At 48.8% G+C, this 12389-nt stretch overlaps 1 protein-coding gene across 2 annotated transcripts in view; it reads left to right on the top strand.

The window, feature by feature from the left end:
- UBAC2 (UBA domain containing 2) overlaps positions 1 to 12389 on the top strand; it is a 139081-nt gene that overhangs the window by 19852 nt on the left and 106840 nt on the right. For both annotated transcript variants that reach the window (XM_084768220.1, XM_084768219.1), the window contains exons 2-4: positions 6231 to 6358; positions 9039 to 9158; positions 10478 to 10587. In XM_084768220.1, coding sequence (XP_084624346.1) covers positions 6231 to 6358; positions 9039 to 9158; positions 10478 to 10587 — 358 coding nt within the window. The remainder of the gene's footprint in view (positions 1 to 6230; positions 6359 to 9038; positions 9159 to 10477; positions 10588 to 12389) is intronic.

The raw sequence follows: 12389 nt of genomic DNA, 5'->3' as shown, positions 1-12389 counted from the left end.
TTACACCCAGTGTGATTTGTTAGTGCTTTTTGTGACAGTGTATATGTCTTTCACTTAATTAGCTGCAGGACAGTGGGGCTGTATGGTAGTACAACAGGATATGGTGTTAGTACCAGATTGCTGGGTTGGAGGCTTGGTTCTGCCTGTCGTCACTCACGAGGCTCATCTTGTCCGTGTGCTCAGCTCTTTCCATCTGTCCCTGGAGTGCCATTTGGCGTAAGCTTCTGACTACACTTGCTTCCCCCCAATAAGGTTTTTTCCACCCTCACCCCGAGGCCAGTCTAGATTTTTGAAGATTGGAAGTTGGTGGGTAAAAAAAGCAGTCCTGCTCTAACAAACGATCCAGGTTCAAATCCCAGCACCCACATGCCAGCTCACATCTGTCTGTAACTCCATGATCTGACACCCTCACACAGACACACATGCAGGCAAAACACCAATGTATAAAAATAAATAAATATTAAAAAAAAAAAAGCATTCTTCTCCCTTCCTGGGGGTTAGGTAGCTGCAGATACATTTAGCAGGCTTCTTAGAAAGTCCTAGCTGATCTGTCAGGTTGGTGGGAGTCAACCTGACAACGTAGCCTTAAAACATTATTAGCTCTCAGAGAGTTTTGTACAGTGTGCTTTGGTCATAACCGCCTCCCAGCTCTTCCCAGGCCCACCTCCTCTTCCCTCCCCGCTCAGCTCTATGACTTTCTACAAACAGCAACAACAAAACTCTCAAGATAGTTTGTGCTGCCCAGATATGCTTGGACACATGGTTCTCTGCTGGAGTGTGATCCACTCACGGAGAGGACTTCTCGCAGCAGCTAGCAGCTGTCAGCTAGCTGTACTGTTAGGGCTGGGGTTGTGTGCTCAGTTCCTCTCTCCAGTCCTGGGAGTTGGCCCACTTGGGTCTGCCTGGGTCTACCTGGGCCCGCCTGGGTCCGCCTGGGTCCGCCTGGGCCCGCCTGGGTCCGCCTGGGCCCGCCTGGGTCCACCTGGGTCCACCTGGGTCTGGCTGGGCCCGCCTGATGTGGTTTCCTTGTAGCTGTCACCCCTTGCCTTTCACAGGCTTTCCACCCCCTCCTCCTCCTCAGGAGGGTATGTATGAGGGAACAGGGCTGAACAGTCTCCGGCCTTTATTCTGTGTCTGGGCTAGTTGAGAGCTTTGAGTTGATTACTCTCTATTGCTAGTGGAAGCTTCTCTGAGGAGGGTTGAGAGAGACACTGATGTGAAGAGGATGTGCCGGAAGGGGCGCAGGAGCCGGCCAGTGCTCTCTGTGTGGCCTTTGCTCCCTCTTCTTCGCTGCTCTCCACGGTGCCGCATACACTACCTCCCTGTAAGCCTCTGTCTTGCCTGTCCTTTCAGAGGCGCCCAAGCAAGGCGTTTGCCATCCTGCCAAGGAACATACTCTCTAGACCTCAGTTTTCTTAAGTGCTTATTTGAAGAGGGTCGTGCCTGCTTCACAGTTATTTTGAGAACTAAACCATGGAATTCTTTTATTTACCATCAACGGTACCGAAAGGCGCTGTATGCCAAGTGGTGTTTGAGGTGCGAGGTGAGTGAGCCAGACAAGCGGGAACGGTTCTGCCCTCACAGGCTTTGAGCTTCCGTGAGGAAGACAAGGAGTTAAAGGAATGCTTTGACGAGTGAAGGGTGCTTGTGTGGCTGGTACGGCAGGATGAGGTGCTGAGAGAGGCACCAGAGGAAGCTCTGGGCCTGAGAAGAACACCTTGGAGAGATGGGGTGAGAGTGCCAGAGGCCCTGCTGCGGAAATGAACGCCAACAGCAAGTCCTAAGGTGGACAGCGGCTAGCGGGTGCTGTAGTGCAGAAGGTGGTGGGGCAGAGCAAGAGAGGTTTTGTTTTTTCTTTTTAACATTGTATTTTATTTAAACTTTATTTTTTTAAGTTATAATTATAGCATCCCCCCCTCCAAATTCTCCCGTGTATCCCACATCCCCCTCCCCTTCCAGATTCATGGCCTTTTTTCTTTAATTGTCGTTACATATTTGTGAAAATCATCACGTGGTACGTTTTCCTTTAACCCATTAAAACGATAGATTACATTGGTTAGGGTATGATCCCACCTGTCCTGGTTAAAATTGAAATGGTTATACAAAAAGAATAAATTATTTCGTGAGTATTTTGTTTGTTTTTGTGGTGTGGGAGTGTTACGCTATGTATGCATGTGGGGTCAGAGCAGCACTTTGTGGAGTTGGCTCTCCTTTCATCTTTAGTTCCCTGTGTGGTGGTTTTGTCTGCATGTGTCTGTGCCACAGGCACGCAGGGCCCCCGGAGGCCAGCAGAGGGAGCTGGGGATGCTGGTGAGCTACTCCATGGGTGCTGGGAACCAAATCCAGGTCCTCTACCAGTGCTGCCGTGTTCCCACCCGCTGAGCTCGCCTTACTCATTCATGTTCAAGTGCACATGCCAGCAGTATGAGGCCCGTCTATGTTGTGTGTAAAACCTCCAGAACTCTTTCACCCTCAGAGCTGTAACTGTCATTAAGCAACTCCCTAGTGCCAGCTGCTTTTGGCAACCACCATTTTCTTTCTGATTTTATAATTTCACTGTTCTAGATGCCTCATAGAAAGAGAATCATGGGATTACTTGTCTTTCTGTGACGGGCTTATTCCTTTAGCTCAGTCTTCACTGAGACCGTAACGCAGGTCAGAATTGCTTTCCCTCTCTTGGCTGAGTGAAGTCATGTTGTTTATGTGGCAGCTTCTTTCTGTCTCATAAGGGACAACTGCGTAGGAACTTGAGTTCTGTTCCCCACACAGTCCCGCCGGCTAACAAACACCCACTACCAACGGCGGCCTTTGGGCATCCTTGGCTGCTGCAGCCATGAGCATGCCAGACTCAGCGGCTGCTGCTGGGAGCCTGTGCTCTAGTGGAGCTGAGCTGGGAACTAAAAGAAACACTGTCGGGTTCCAGCCCGCGGGAAAAATGGAATCAGGGTTCACCTGAACGAGGGAGTGGGGATTGAAAGTAGGATACAGAGACTCGAGAAATAACGAATCAAGTCAGGAACTTTCTGATCAAGATTCACTCTATTGCCGACTCACAGGAACATATATAGGGCAAGGTCAATAGCATCTATTCTTATCTCACCCACCCTAGCCCCTGGGCAAGAATGCAATAGTCTAAATTGCTCCCTGTAGAACTTCCTTGTTTTCTGAGTAGTTCCTTGTAAGAACTTCCTAGATCCTCTGGGTGGTTCTAAGTTGAGACTTCTCTACTTCTTTCAAAGGTAAATAGTCCAAAGATGGCCTAGAACACAAGACCTCGTGGTGAGGTAAAGGTCAGCAACTCGAAGGTCACAGCATACAGCCTAAGCACAGGATTTCTGACATGGCAGAATTTGGCACGGGTCCCCACAAAACACATTGATTTTCTTTCTTTCTTTCTTTCTTTCTTTTTTTTTTTCCAAGACAGTGTTTCTCTGTGTATCCTTGGCTGTCCCAGACTCACTCTGTAGACCAGGCTGGCCTCAAACTCATAGCGATCCGCCTGCCTCTGCTTCCCAGAGTGCTGGGATTAAAGGCGTGCGCCACCACAGCTGGCTAGAAACACATTTCTTTTAAAACTGAAGTATGCCTTTAGAGCTTGAGACATCTTTAGGATATTTGGCAGCATTTCTTTTATTTTTTCTTTTTCTTTTTTTTTTTTTTGTCATGTCAGATGAAATAGCCCACCTGACAGCCCACTCTAATCACAGAGCTGGTGCACTAAGTCCACTTTTAGATGAGACAGGTCATCATGGGATGGCTGCAGAATCAAGCAATTGCCCAGCAGCCCCCGTTCCTCGCTCTGTGGTTGAGTGTCACCGTGTGTTACCTGGACCGTCCCCACAGCCCCTGATGGGACTCCTCTTGTAGACTTGTCTTCGCGGCTCAGGTAGTCATGTAACAGGCATGCCATTAGCCTTCTACCTAACCCCCTCTGCCGATTCGGACACCTGCCACGCTCAGGGAGGCCTCCAGCCTCTGCTGGCCGCTCCCCGCTACTTTGACCTTTCAGCGTGCAGGTGCTCCCGGTGCCTGTTGAGTGTGGCTTTTCTTAGAGCACATGTGCTTCACTTTCCTTCCCCAAGACCTGCAGGGCCTACAAGCTAAGGGCTCTGTTCAGATCCCACCCTCGAGAAAGGTTGTCCCTGGCACACACCTTTAATCCCAGCACTCGGGAGGCAGAGGCAGGTGGATCTCTGTGGTCTACAAAAGCATGTCCAGGACAGCCAGGACTGTTAGACAGAGAAACCCTGTCTCGAAAACCCTAAAAGAAAAAAAAAATCAAGTTGTATTAGGGAGACAACCGAGGTACCTCAGTCATTGGCAGAGTGACTGGGGGAGGAGACGGCATGAAAGTCGGCAGCAACGTTGGCATCGCTGGGCAGAGAAGTGTGCCAGGGTAGGACCCAGGACCAGGATAGGCAGCTCAGCTGTTGGTTGAGTTGCTCAGGAGGCCACAAGGCAGGGATGGCTGTCTTGTCACAGGGCTAGGTGACAGGGGAGGAGGAACAGCTGTCCTTCATGGTGTCCCTGCACTACTGCCTTCCCTCTCTGGCCCTGTCACCAGGAGAGAGGCCCACCCACCAGTGGGCTGATGTGGAGAAGCGGCTTTGCTCGCTCTTCATTCAGCTTTTTTAGGGAGTGTGGGGAGGAGCAGGGCTGCTGGGTGAGGGCTCCACCTGACACTCCACTCTGCAGGCCAGTGGAGCTGAGAGACTTCTGTGGCTGAAGGCGGTGCCCTTGTGCCCTGCTGAGGCCCTGGGCAGTAGGGCGCCCTGGGAGGTTTGGGATCTGGAAAGCCTTGGTGAGAGAGTGCAACACTGTGTGGTAGTTCCGGTATAGATGTGTGCACTCCCTAACCCAGGAGGAAACAGGTGGCTATCTCTGTGTGCTGCACAAATGCTGTGAGCACAACACAAACTAGTGGGGAAATCCACCTGCAGGGGATTTCTTGTGAGTAAGACAGCAAGTCTGAAAGGGTCCCTCAGTGGTGCCTCTGGCCTTGCCGTCCGTCCTGGGGGGTGCTTGCTTTGTTCCTGGCATGTGGGGTCCCTTCTGATGTCCTTCACATCCTTGGGAAGTCAGAACTGAGGGGACCCTGAGTGCCACAGAGCTGGGGACACTGCTTAGGCTGTGGGGGAAAGTGAAACGTCATTTCCCGCACAGGGCTGGAAACCACTGTGTGGAGAAGTAGTGAGGTACACAGTAGGGTTTCGTCAACAGATCCACAGAGCAGGGGGTGGGGCAGTGGGGTCTAGAAGCAGGCGGGCCGAGAGTGTGGAGGTTTAGGGGGCAAGGGTGGCGTTATAATGCTCCCTAGGAGGTAGTGGGAAGTATCACTGTTCGTGTGTTGTTATGTGCGGGTACCCGGGGACTGCAGGCCCATACAAATGGCAGAGCTAGTTGAAACCATGCAAAAATACGTGTTGTTTTTATGATTTTGGGGGTGGTGGTGGGTTGAGACATGGTTTCTCTGTGTAGCCCTGGCTGTTCTAGAATCCACTTTGTAGACCAGGCTGGCCTCGTACTCCACATGCCTCTGCCTCCTGAGTGCTGGGATTAAAGGCATGTGCCACCGTGTCCAGCCTGTCTGTATGACCTTAAAGTTCTTTGTTGAGAGCTGGCTCAGTGAGTAAAGTACTTGCTACACAAGATAAAGATCCTTGGTGCCCGTGGGAGAGCTAGACGTGTGTGTGTGTGTGTAAGGGGGAAGGGGGAGCTGCCGCTGTAACTCCAGGCCAGGGCTAGAGGCAGCTGGATCCTGGGTATGTGTTAGGCAGCTGTCTAGCCCAGACAGCAAGCTCCAGGTCCAGTGAGACCCTGTGTGGCCAAGCAATAGAGAAGACAGGTGGGGAAGGGCACCTTCACACACATGCACACACATGTATACCACACACGTATACCACACACATGTATACCACACACGTATACCACACACATGTATACCACACATGTATGCCACACACATGTATGCCACACACATGCACACACATGTATACCACACACATGCACACACATGTATATCACACACAATTTGTTGTTGAAATATATATAAAAGGTATATTTATGTATATATATTTTATATCTTAGTTTTGGTCTTCGGTTGTTACTGCTGACATAAGAGCTAAATGCCAGCGCTGCAAGACTTAGTCCTCGTTTTCACTAAAACCAGCCAGCTCTGACTTGTGGTGTGTTTGTTTTGTCATTCTGAACATGGCTCTCTTCCTCCCTAGACAAGGCTCCTCTGTCGAAGGGCCTCCTGCTGGTCCCCAGTGCCCTGTCCCTCCTGCTGACCCTCCTGCTGCCGCACTGTCAGAAGTTCTTCCTGTATGACCTCCATGCCGTCAAGAACAACTTCCAGGTAGGCACACTGCTCCTCTGGCCTCTGCAAGGACAGGGCATGTTTTTCTAGACTTGCCTTTCCTTCCTACAATTCGTTAGTTTCTCAAAACCCCTAAGGTTTCCAGAATAGTGTTTTGAGGTTTTTCTTTAAGAATATGCTCACAGTTTTATTATATCTACTGGCTGCATCGCGCTTCAACTCCTCCCATACCCACGTGCAGCATGTCCTTCTCCTAACTTCCTCTCTGCCTCCTGATCGAGTCCAATTACTGATGCCTGTCTGCTTATGGATGTATGCAAAATGGCCCATCCACCCGGCCTCGGCCTCCTCGCACCTCTAAAGAGAACTGGTGCCTCCTGGCTCAGTGGCCATCAGCTGCTAACATCTCCTTGGCTAGAGGCGGGGCCTCACCCCTCCTCTCCCAGGGGCGGGGCCTCACCCCTCCTCTCCCAGGGGCGGGGCCTCACCCCTCCTCTCCCAGGGGCGGGGCCTCACCCCTCCTCTCCCAGGAGCGGGGCCTCACCTGCCCTCTCCTAACAAGCCAGAATGTTAACTGGCTTGATGTGTAGGTTTGGCTCAGGCCACCACAGCTGGTGAGTTGACCAGTGCAGTAGCCTCGACATGTCCAGGAGACACAGCTTCACAGCCGTGTCCCCCAGCTCCTGGCTCTACCTGTCTTCCCATCCCGTTTGTGAGACGGGTTATGAACGCCGCATTGACAGGCACGTTTCTAGCAGCAGGTTATAATGGAGAAAATGCTGCGTTTCCTTTCTGAACTTGTCAGTTTCTAGTTCAGATTTTATTCATGGAAATGAAATTCATAAGTTGAAGAGATTTTGGCTAGCGTGATGGCTTTGCCTGGGTTTGATTTCTGGGACCCACATGGTGGGAGAGCACCCACTGCCACAAACTGTCTTCTGACCCATGCTCATTTTGTTGTTGCCAGCACATTTAACATTTTCAGAGCCCTCTCTCAGTCTGTGTATGCTCGCTTATCTGTAACACGCTCTGAAGTGATGCTTCTACGCAGCGCACTTGAACCAGGAGGAATAGCTTTGCTTTCAGGATTGATGAGTGGAGCTTGTGTGGGCATCACAATGTTAGCACCAGCTGTGCTGGGTGCCCAGGCAGCTCCCTTTGCCCCCCTGAGCGTAGACCTCATCGTCGCCATGTGACCGGTACCATTGCTTACATTGGATTCACTGAGACCCTGTGACTGACGAGTTCTGAATACACAATTCCCTGCACGTTAGTAATTGTAAAGTCCTCATATTTCCCTGGTAGTGGGCAGGGAGCGTTGACCGGTGTGGACTGGGTGGACAGCTTGGAGCTGTCTCTTAGCTGTTCTGCAGTGATGGTAGGCATCGTCCTGTTATGTAGTTTGAGCTTGAGTACCCAGCCTTCCAAGCCACTCACCCTCTGGTGTCTGTGCTGGCCTAGAGCTGCAGCGTGGTTCTGGTCCTGTTGTGCATCTGAGGGCTCTGTGGCATTGCTACCTGTGGTGGTATCTGGTCCTGTTGTGCATCTGAGGGCTCTGTGACATTGCTACTTGTGGTGGTATTCCTGCCTGAACATGGATCTTCTCTTCTGCATGAGTCCTTAGGTCAGTCTTGTACTGTGAAACTGGAGTGTGCTGGAGACAGAAGCTCTGTCTGGCGTTTTGCTTGGCGCACAGATACCTGGGAGCTTTCTCGTGTGTGGTGTGTTTTATTTGGCAGAGGAAGAGGCTCTGACTTGCAGTACCCCACCACATCGTCCTGTACTTATAACAGCCAATATGATAAGTCTCATCTTACGTGTCACAGCAATTGGAAGGAAGCAAGGGTTGCTTTCTTCTGACTGAGGAATGAGATTCTAGTGTCTCCTAGGTGTGATTAGGGTCATCCACATTTGTGGATGTTCAAGACTCAAAATAGACCTTTGAGAAGCAGGATTTTCCTTATGCAGTTCATTGTTCTCACCCCGCCAGAAGATGAACTTTCAAAGCAGATCCTCAGAGCTGCCGTGCGTGTGGTTCTTGAATGACTGAGCTCAGAAATTATATTTTTGAATTTTACCCTGGGTGTCAGATACAGATTTGCTTTTAAATTCAGTAGTATAAAATGAGCACTTGTTAGCCCTTGATTTCAGCTGGTTGCGTCTGAGTGTGTGAATGTGTCCTACTAGACACGCCCTCTTTTACAATTATTCACTTAATTTTTGTGTGGGTGTGGTCCTGGTGTGCATGCCTGGTGCCTCATGTGTGGCGGTCAGAGGTCAGCTCTGTGGAGTCAGTCGTCTCTGTCCACTAAGGCATGGGTCCTGGGTCCTGAACTCATGGCCTCAGGCTTGGCAACAGGTGTCCCGACTGCTGAGGGTTTTACCAGGACATTTCTGTTGCCTTAACAAGATGCATCTATTATAATAGCTGGAGGGACTTCTTGCGGTCAGAGGGATGGGTATCCCTCTGGGGCTCTGTCTTGCTGTGCCTTGGCGTGTAAGCAGTGACCCCCCAGAGCCTGTGCCTGCCTCACTCACTCGATGTTCCATGTTAACCCTGTGCAGGCCTCACTCACCCGATGTTCCATGTTAACCCTGAGCCGGCCTCACTCACCCGATGTTCTGTGTTAACCCTGTGCCGGCCTCACTCACTGATGTTCCGTGTTAACCCTGTGCCGGCCTCACTCACTCACTGATGTTCTGTGTGGACCCTGTGCAGGTTTGGAGGCTCATATGCGGAAGGATGGTCTGTCTGGACTTGAAGGACACTTTCTGCAGCAGTCTTCTCATTTACAACTTCAGGATATTTGAAAGAAGATACGGAAGCAGGAAGTTTGCTGTAAGTTACTCATTGCTTTAACCTTTTCTCCTGAGATCCCAGAATGAAATGACAATTGTCTGTATTCCTTATTTGCACATTTGGTACCTCCTCAGATGCCGGAGTGCACTTTACCACCAGCTCCATCTCCAGCCCTTACACTTTACTTTTTAAACTCTGAGGTAAAGTCTTGCCTCCTTACCCAGGCCAGCCTCGGGATTACAGGTGTGCAACACTGTTCTGGCACCCTATTTAAAAATGCCTTCCATAAGCTGGGCGGTGGTGGCGCACGCCTTTAATCCCAGCACTTGGGAGGCAGAGGCAGGCGGATCGCTGTGAGTTTGAGGCCAGCCTGGTCTACAAAGTTAATCCAGGACAAGCAAGGCTACACAGAGAAACCTTGTCTCGAAAAAAACCAAAAAAAAAAAAAAAGGCCTTCCATTTTTTAAAACCTCAGAATATTATTTATAATTATCTCTTAAGTTACATGATTCTAGATCTGATTTGTGGCTTGGACATTAACCAAAGGAAAAAAAATTAAATTTAAGCCAATAGCATTATAAAATAGTAAAACAATGGTAATGGTAATGCAGGATATTAAGTGTATGCTGGTAATACTTTTTTGTTTTTTGTTTTTTTGAGACAGGGTTTCTCTGTGTAGTCCTTGGTTGTCCTGACTTGCTTTTGTAGACCAGACTGGCCTCGAACTCACAGGGATCATTATAATTGTAAAAGAGGGCGTGTCTAGTAGGTCACATTCACACTCACACTCAGACACAACCAACTGAAATCAAGGGCTAACAAGTGCTCATTTTATACTACTGAATTTAAAAGCAAATCTGTATCTGACAACCTGGGTAAAATTCAAAAATATAATTTCTGAGCTCAGTCACCCAAGAACCACACGCATGGCGGCTCTGAGGATCTGCTGGTGGATGTCACGCCTGACTCTGCCTCCCAAGCCTGGGACTAAAGCATGTGCCAGCACGCCTGCCTGGGAATAAAAATTTTAATTAGAACTTTAGCTAATAGAATTTTGGCCATTTATTTGGCTCAATGGTGTGTGTGCTACTTCTTAGCAGTGAGTTTCAATCACATTTTTTTCAACATATCCAAAAGTTCTAGAAACTAATATATGTGAACAATTGCGGTTTACTTCCCAATTTTGAAAAATAACAAAAACAAATAATACAAGAATATGCTCGTGTATGTAATGTGTATGTGCATATTGGTGCACACCTTACGTGTAAGCTGTACTCACACTCACCAGCTCATACTGACTAAATAACTGTCACTTACTTCCAGGCAACTCATTTTCTGTTTTTCGTTTTATCTTTTAGTCCTTCTTGCTGGGTTCCTGGGTGTTGTCAGCCTTGTTTGACTTTGTCCTTGTGGAAGCCGTGCAGTATTCATTTGGTGTCACTGTGGCCAATAATTTACCTTCTGGATTGTAAGTAGCTCGTAGTTATTTATTCAGGATTCTTAAATCTATTTGAAATACTACCATTCAAAAACTTTCACCAAAAGTCTTTTAAGCTGGTCACATCTTTAGCCCAGGCACTGGGCAGCAGAGGCAGCTGCATCTCTGATTTCAAGGCCAGCCAGTGCTACATAGTGAGTATAAAGAAAATCAAGCATATACTGACATATCCTTATGCTCTTAAACTAATTAATGTCACAGTAATTTTCCTCTTTCTTTCAACCCCAAAATTATTCTACAGTTTTTGTTCGCTTGAGACAGTGTCTCATTTGTAGCTCAGGCTGGCCTCTACTTGAAGATTCTTCTGCCTCAGACTCTCTAGGCCCTGCCACAGGAAGCCCGCAGCCCTGAATTCCTTGAGATTGAATTTGTTTGTGTATTTTTATAGTGATACTTTGATGTTTTAATTTAATTTTATGAGCTAATTAAACACAAAAATCAAATTTAACCAGACAACAAAATCTGATTACAAAATAAATGTCCTGAAGTTGGGTTTCTGAGGAAATTTTAGGTTATTATTTCTATACTTTGACCAGAGATAGAGCAGTCAGTCGGTGTGCAGGTGACAGCTTTGTACTTCCCATAGTCACAGCCAGCTCACCTGTGCTCCTGTGTGGCATGGCTCCTTAAAGTTAAGACTGTCGGCAGTGAAGTGACTGCACGCAGAGTGGTCAGCGCATGTGAAGCAAGGAAGACATGACTCCACGATTGAGCCACACGGTGTTGTAGAATAGAGAAACTGGGTATTTGAAATAATGTGACCGTGAACTTTTGCCTTGTTCTAGTATCACTTTGTGGGTTTGAGAACTGTTAGGTATGTTAGCTTCCTTGATTCTAAAGTACACTGGATCTCTGCTTTAAACACACAACTAGTGCTAGGTTATGAGCGCTGACCTTCAGCTGATGTGGAGATACAGGGTCCCACGCCATCGCTGCTGTACAGCCTTGGGAGTCGCGCGTGTGTTAGCTTTGTAGGCTGGGGAGTGTAGGCTTGTGCTCCTGTGAGCGGGTGTAGACCCGGGAGTGTGGGCGTGTGCCCCTGTGAGCGGGTGTAGACCCGGGAGTGTGGGCGTGTGCCCCTGTGAGCGGGTGCAGACCTGGAGAAGGATTCTTGTGCTAACAGTGTTTGGGAGACACTCATTTCTCCCAGAGTAGTTCTCACCAGGCCACTTCTTGCTGGTTCTCGACAAGGGCTGCTGAGTTCTGGGGTCACATGTGTGTTAGAGCAAGAATGAGGCTGAACAATAGCAACACAACAGCAACGAGCCCGGTGTCCCTGGAACTCACATATGGTGGAAAGAAAAAGATGAGGTATCGTATGACCCCATATGTGTGCTGTGGCCTGTGCTTGTATGCATGCACACTCACACACTTATATTCACATACACACTTACATACACACACACATACACATACAGACACATACTCAGACTCTCTTACACACACTTACTGAACACATTCTCACATGGCCAACACACTCATGCACTCACATATGCACACACACACTGTACAGACTTTGTCTCTTGCACACAGTCACACAGTCTTACACACACACATTCTCATACACATTGTCTCTCTCTCTCTCTCTCACACACACACACACACACACACAAAACATCCCTGTTAAAGAATGGAAACATGGAGCTGGAGAGGTGCTCAGGGGTGAGGGGCACCGGCTGCTCTTCTAGGGTTTGAGTTCCCAGCACCCACATGGCGGCTCACAACTGTCTGTAACTCCAGTTCTAGTAAATCTGACATCCTCACACAGACAT

This window comes from Acomys minous (assembly GCF_964271855.1).
Source record: "Acomys minous genome assembly, chromosome: 18".
NCBI lineage: Eukaryota > Metazoa > Chordata > Mammalia > Rodentia > Muridae > Acomys > Acomys minous.
Note: the sequence above shows the minus strand (reverse complement) of the source record. Positions and strands in the feature narration are given on the sequence as shown.